The sequence below is a fragment of the Gobius niger genome (assembly GCF_951799975.1).
Source record: "Gobius niger genome assembly, chromosome: 7".
NCBI classification, from domain to species: Eukaryota; Metazoa; Chordata; class Actinopteri; order Gobiiformes; family Gobiidae; genus Gobius; species Gobius niger.
In genome coordinates this window covers 28,835,646-28,842,821 of record NC_136858.1, presented here as the reverse complement: position 1 = coordinate 28,842,821, position 7,176 = coordinate 28,835,646, and the positions used below count along the sequence as shown (strand labels likewise).

General features: G+C 44.5%; 1 protein-coding gene across 1 annotated transcript; it reads right to left on the bottom strand.

Annotated features, from left to right (window-relative positions):
• Positions 1-362: 362 nt before the first annotated feature.
• LOC306965930 (transmembrane protein 121) lies at positions 363-2,852 on the bottom strand. The gene is made up of 2 exons (XM_079560537.1): positions 2,120-2,852; positions 363-1,948 (listed from the first exon to the last, which is right to left on the bottom strand). Exon 2 carries the CDS (start codon positions 1,646-1,648, stop codon positions 704-706), a length of 945 nt encoding a protein of 314 aa, XP_079416663.1. The 5' UTR covers positions 1,649-1,948; positions 2,120-2,852; the 3' UTR covers positions 363-703.
• Positions 2,853-7,176: the final 4,324 nt, after the last annotated feature.

The following is a 7,176-nucleotide window of genomic DNA, read 5'->3' as shown; positions in this document are numbered from 1 at the left end:
ATCCGACGGGGTCACTTTCGCGGAGTTCCCACAGTCAGAACCTTTTGTAAGCACATTTATACAAGCATGGAACTGGAATCAACAACCTTTTCCCCTTAATTTGTTAGTTTTGGGTGATTTGGATGTCTAAAAACAAGTATTGGGCCTTTACATTCTCACTTGGTAGAACAGGCGTGTATGCAACAAAACAAACAAAAATGAAAAGAATTTTGAAGTAGGTGATAGCTTTGCAAAATGAGGAGTGAAATTCCTATTTGAGTGCCATTGATAAAGAGACAATGTGTTCCCAAAACAAATTTAGTGTAAAGGAGTGATTTTTTTTTTTTTTTTTTCCTACAACCCATCAGGACTGCTCTGGGATAGTGACATCATCAGATTCTGGAACATGAACCACAACCTATCCATGGGTTTCAGGCACATCACAGTTTGCTGTTATGGTCAGAATTTCCAAGGACTTTGGACCATTCAAAAACAGGCTTTTTTTGTGTTTTTAGTCGTATGGCAACGATTCAAAGTTTTCATCACTTGAGACCCATGGATAGGCTGTCATGACATCCGGTGAAAACAACCCATGAGAAATGCTTCAGAGGTGACATAATGCAGCCGTGTATTTTGCATCCACATTCAGTCCTGCAGTCGAGTGTCTTCTGTGCCGTGTCCGCCCGTTTCGTCCGGCCCATTACTCCCCGGCTCTGCTCGTCTGTCATGTGTGCTCGCATGTGGTGACTTCGGGGAGCGGGGTCTGCTCCTGCATGACAACTTGAGGGGGGGTCGGAGCCGGGCGGGCCTGGGAGTTCTTCTGCAGCTCTACCCCAAACGCCGGGGGTGCGCTTTGCAACTGTCTCCTGTACTGGACGAAGCTGCACGTCTTTAGGATGATGGCCAAGATGTTTTTGCCTATCAAGATCCCGGACACCCTGTTGTCCCGATACAAGATCATGTTCCCCCCTCGGATGAATAGGGTGATGACGTTTATGGTGACCAGGCTCAGGATGGGGTACAGGAGCATCTTATGTGGGACAATGTTGATACCCTGCATGCTAATTTCACTTAAGGAGACACACGGTAGCACCAGTAGCAGGATGTAGCAATAAAAGAACATCAAGCCTTCAGCCCAGAGGGGTAGTCCCTTCTTTTGGGGCTCCCATAGATTAGCTTGGATGTCCAGTATGTCCAACAGGTCCACCACCACCCAAAAGAGTCTGTTCCGGATCTCCTCGCGTTTTTTAAAAGCTCGAACGTACTCCATGTGGTCAATGGCGACGAGCACGATAAACAAAACGGGTATGCATATCGACAGCAACAGCGTCAACGCTTTCCTCGCCAGCGCGTCCAAACTTTTCCTGTCCGCCTTGTAGTTTTGGTACACAAAGTAGACCTTTATCTCCAGGACAAATATGTACAGGAACCAGAGTATCATGGCGTAGCCCCGTTTGGCCGTCCTGACCTCGGCGCCCACCCACACCGCCACGTACCGCAGGACAATCAGGAAGCAGATGTCGCCCACCATGACCATGATGCATATCCCGATTTTGCGCGGCCCGTGGTTCTGCTCCACCAGGTAGGCGTCGATGAGGGCCATGCTGCTCATGATGAGGATGGTGGACAGGCACACATGGGGTTTGTTGGTGGGGGGCGGCGGGACCATCCTGGAGGAGCGGGACGGGCCCTGTTGTTGATGCTGGTGGTGGTGGTGGTGGTGGTGGGGTTGGGAGGGAGGAGGAGGAGGGGGGGACGTCAGAGAGGGGAGAGGGGACGAGTGCAGAGAGGGCTCCAGTTCAGATCAGATTGTGGCGCTTGCTGCTGCTGCTGCTGCTGCTGCTGCTGCTGCTGCTGCTGCTGCTGCTGCTAGACTCCGGCGTTCCCCTCCATTGCCTTTGCCTTGGCCACCATCCTGAATGCATTAACCGGACTCATCACTTTATAAATCAATCTCCACTTGGACCACCTGCCGAATTAACGGACATACATTTAGTATATTAGCTTTAATTAAAAATCCAGCTATCTGTGCCTTTTTCCAAGCACTCTTTCACACATTAAGTGCTAGTAAATCACTATCAAAGGCTCATTCACACTGGCTTAAGCACGGCAGATAGGAAATCCAGCCCGGAGTACTCACTTGTGTCCCTTTTTGTACTTTATCCTAGTGACTTGCGGCGAGCGATCATCCATGAGACTGCGCCGGGCGATCACAAAGCCCATCTGTAATCCAGCACACAAGAGACGGCTCCTCTTTGGCTCTTCTGATGCATGTAAATCCACTGCATTTTACCCCACTTTTCTCTCTTTCTGGTTCAAACTAAATCCCCAAACATTGCCATTGTCATAATCCACTTAGGTCTGAGGCATCTTTCTTGTCACATATGGACTCTTGGATTCGATCGGAGGTTCGCCAAACTGAGGAGAAAGTTACCAAAATAGCGGAATGGAGATTTTTACTACAAGTTTGATCCACTATCCATTTGAAAATTCAGTTCTTGTGCGTGCCTTTTCCCCCGCCGTCTCTGTCTCTGAGTGCAGTCTCCTCGCATCGGCTATAAAATGCTGCTCCTTATTGCTTCTTCAACAACCACCGATCACCACAGACAGATCTTTTTTCCCCCCCTAAGACTTAACCGTCTCATCCAGGGACACTATTAATTGATCCTTTCTTACATTGCTGTCTTCTTTGCCTCCCGCCTGCGTGCACGTCCCTGTCGCGGCTCTCCAAAAGTGTGCGCTGTCCGTTTTGTGGTCCCCACACGCAGACACACTCGGGGTAGACACTCTTGCGCGCGACTAAAGGCACTTGCTGTGTAGAGGAGACGCGCGGCAGACCACAGCTGCAGAGAGGAGAGGAGAGAAAGAGCCTGAGAGTTTTTCCAGGGGGTGGGGAAAGGCAGCGGAGGTATAGAGGGAAGGGAGGGAGGAAGGAGGAGGAGGCTAAAGCTGAATGCACAACTTCTCCCTCTCTCTCACATTGTGCTTTCTTCTGCCAATATCCTATTTTACGGTTCTTTTATTCTTAGGGAAAATAAATATAGCACCTATTTTGGGGTCCTTCTTCTCGGAAAGCCCCTGCACAGAGCGGTTGGGGGTAATGGCACTTGAAATACCGAGAAATAAAACAAATCCATAATTATTTTATCGTGCTTTCGGCGAGGCGTGTAACATAATTCCGAAGGGCTGTCATGGGTGCTCTGTAATTTCAACTCCTACCAGAGGGAGGAGTCATCACCATTGCGTAACTTCACAGAGAAAGAATAATCGTCGAGCTCCAAATGCGAAATGTGAATTTGGAGCAGGCTTTGTTTGTATGCCCTCATTGCCTCATTGACTTGTGAAAAACACACTGGAAACATTTAATTTCAATATTTTATGTTAATGGCGACCAATACAGCATGATGAGCTTTTTATCATTTTATAACCTTATGATGAAATTATAAGGTTTGTGTACAAGACCTGTGGCGTGCCAGGTCCTGCGCCTCCCCCCCAGTTTCTGGTTCAGTCAAGCCTCCTCTTTGGAAGCATCTCCAGCTCTTCCATTGACTGGAAATGTTGTATTTTCTTGGACTCTCCTGTACTGTTCATGATTTCCATTCTGTCAAACTATGTGCCTTGGACATGCTTTACGAGTGTCCGACGTAATTTTCCTTTTAATTTTCCTTTTCAATACCGAAACCACGGGCACAAAGACTAGATAGGTACGCATCAACTCGTCTAAGCTCAGGTAAGAACATATCTCAGCATGGAAAAACCGGTGGCCTGTTCCTTTAAAAGCCCTTTAATCATCACTGAACCCTTTCTGAGTTCTGCACTCACACTCTTTAAGCCGCCATTGTTGTTACGTTAGCATACCATTATAAAAATTTAAAAAAAAACTTTACTTAGAAATGCACACAAAAAAACACAGTCCATGCTGATGACTTTTTCATACACACTCAGTATTTCAAGTATTTGATATTTGATAATCATTTAAGGCCCAGAATATGGTTTACGAGTCAAAAATATGAATGTTATGTGCACTTCCAAGTTCAAGGATTGGACTATACACCTTCCAATGCAAGTGTATACAATTTTGTCTTCTTTTTTTTCACCACACTTACAGAAAAAACATCTCTCCCAGAAAGATGGGATATGTAGGGCACAGACGTCGTCCCAGCATGCCATGTGTCTTTTGGTCAGAGAGGGAGCGAGAGCGTGAGAGAGAGAGAGGGGAGGTTTGGGGGGTTGGGAGTGACCAAGAGGATTTCTATTGATCGGTCGAGCTGTGAATCAAGAGGGCTAGATGGGGCCAGTGCCTTAACACATGGCCTGTGATGCAAGGAATAAACTGGGTATTGCTGGTTTTCAAACGGCATTACATGCTTCTATAATTAAGATGAGACTGTGGGAAAAAAATTACAATTGTTGCGATCAATTTTGTGTTTTTCTGGTGTTGTTGTTGGATGCACGAAGTCGTTCAAACGATTGATTCAAAATGCTGAGGTTTGCGTGTTTTACTTCGATACAGTGCTTCTGAAAATCATATAAAATGAGTGGCTCCTGTGGTCCCATGTTAGAGTGTGACATCTTTACATTGTAGAATTAAAAACGCAACTATCTGCTTCCTGAAATGTACGGGCAGTGTGGACGAAATTTCAGTTGCCTCGTTTTACGTACGACTTCACAAGATTGAACGGCCACTGAGAAATGACAGTTTTAGCCAATAATCTCGGTGAAAGTTTGAATTTAATTTATTTCATGTGTTCGCTTTGTCCCGTTCCTCCGCAGTAACTCGCCTTAATGAGACGCCGCAGATGAATGAGGTGGGATTGTGTGTATTTATCATCTGCAAGCTAAGTAATGATGCATTGGAGGTGCGCAAGTATAGCTAAAATGACTGGTCGTGTGCGTTCCTATACAGTATGCTAACAGCAGCGGCTCTGTTTATCCAGCTGGGCCAATTAGCGCTAATCCTTCCTCAGAGGAACCCGGCGCATTCATTACTCCAGCATGCAGCCATTTACCGCCTGCGTCATGAATCGGGGGGGTTTATTGAAAAGTCAAAAGTATTGGATTTCTGTGCACTTTTCATCCCGCCGCGCAATGACAGCCGATCATAATGACAATCCATCACGCCCGTTTGAATGTGGCGTTTTGTTGCCGGGCGCTGGATTCGGCTGCAAATTTCAGCAGCTGCGGGTCAGGTGACAGCTGCCATCATGGCCGCTCATGTGCTCTGTCATAGAAACATATGGAGGCCCCAGAGTGAGGGAGCGAGCCGGCCGTTTGCCACTCGCTGCGCGGCATTCTTATCGACGATTTCCTCTGGATTTATCGACCGTAATTGAGCGCTGACAAGTGGAGTGATGAATTATAACCTCCTCGGCAAATTGGAAAGTTGGGGTTCTTTCCATAACATTTTTTTTAAAAATCCTGACAGTCATTGTAAAACACATGACAGGCTTTAATTTCAGACGCAGCTGGGGAGACGTAAGTGCGATACATTTAACAGATTGTTGACAAGTGTGGCTGCATTGTTAAAAGGATGACAGGTGCTCAGCGGTTAGAGTGTTCCTTCTCAGATCCAAAGATTCGTGGTTCGAAATCCATTCCAGTGCACTCTCGCCGTGTCCTTGGGCAACACACTTTCACTTGTTTCTTTGACGGTCTGTCCGGCTTCACTCCGCTGTCTGACAGAGCTGCACATCCGCCTAAAGTGGGCAACACGGAGGAGCACGACATCAGAGAGTGAAGCGTTTCATACCTTTGTGAAGGGGCTCGATTGCGCAAAGCTTTCTATCTGGTCTCATAGGGCTGGGTACTGTTCGTTTTTTTCTGATACCACTACTTTAACGATACCTGCTTTTCGATACTGGTGCTTTAATGGTACTTTTTCCGATACATATGTTGTCTTAACCTGTTAAGGACCACCTATTTTGATGAACTCTCGCCTGGCTAAATTAAACAGTAACCTCTCCATTTTAAAATGACTGTTAAAAAAACATACTTTGTCCAAATTGCTTATGTGAACCATCATAGGAATCAGGACAAAAAGTAGCTTCTTTGTACATTTAGAAGGACATTGTGACAAAAACATGTTAAAAGGTTCTTTAGTTATAAAATTTATAAAAATATAGCTTTTTTATATATCGAAAATTACACATAAACTGAAATGTCTTACCTGAAAATATACTTCATAGCACACACTCCAAATTTAGTACAGTTGGAACCTTACTGGTACTCAGCATGTGTGCAAAATTTCAGAAGTCTAGGTCCAAGTATGTTGGATTTGTAAAGTTTTCAATTTTTTGGTGCTATATCTCATTAGCATTGTGCACAAACCTCTCCAAAGTGCCAAATGTTATAAAAGCAAAAATATTTTCTCAAATTTGTCAAACAAAGTGCAGCAGTAACAACAAACCTCCCAAAAATTGACTAAATCAAAGCAAAATGAAGTGGGTGATTTCTTTTCCATATTTATCTCAGTGCACAAAGGTGCGTCAGTCACACCCTTCCCCCGAAACAAAATGGCCGCCTTGTTTACTCAGAAAAGAGCCTTTACACGTCTTCATTCACTGTTGATATGGACTATGGCATATTGTTGGACAGAGACAATGGACCTCTACTCAGATGCACCATTGTCAACTGTGAAATCAATGGCCCTGTGGACATTTTAGACAAGTTTGTGCGTAAATGCTAATGTGGCTAACATGTGGCTAACATGCGCTTCAGGCACCCACTGAGCACTGCCAGCACAAATATCAATGTATTTCTTTGGGAAATGGCTCATTTTGAAGAGAATAGTCATTAGGATTAAGGGAACAGAACTGGAATTGCCAAAAAGTTTGTTTACAAGAAGATTTTCTCATTTGTGGAGTATTTTTAGGTAATTTCTGACCGTGAAAATTGAAAATAATGGGCCAAATTCTCCAAAAAGAGTTTTTTGTTGAAATTTTTGTTTCAATTATATTTTACTTGAGTATTTTGGACCAAAAAAATCCAGTCAACCTATGATTGGACCACAAATAATTTAATATGGATAAGAAATGCTTAATTTTAATGCTCGATTTTCATGTTTTTTTTATTTTTCTGTCCTTAATTAATGTTTTGATTTATGTGATGGTGTTCCATGACTGAAGTAGATGTTTTGGGCAGAATTGTCTGTTTAAAAATCTGTGCCACACATTTGCCTAAATACTGTATGCAAGTAAA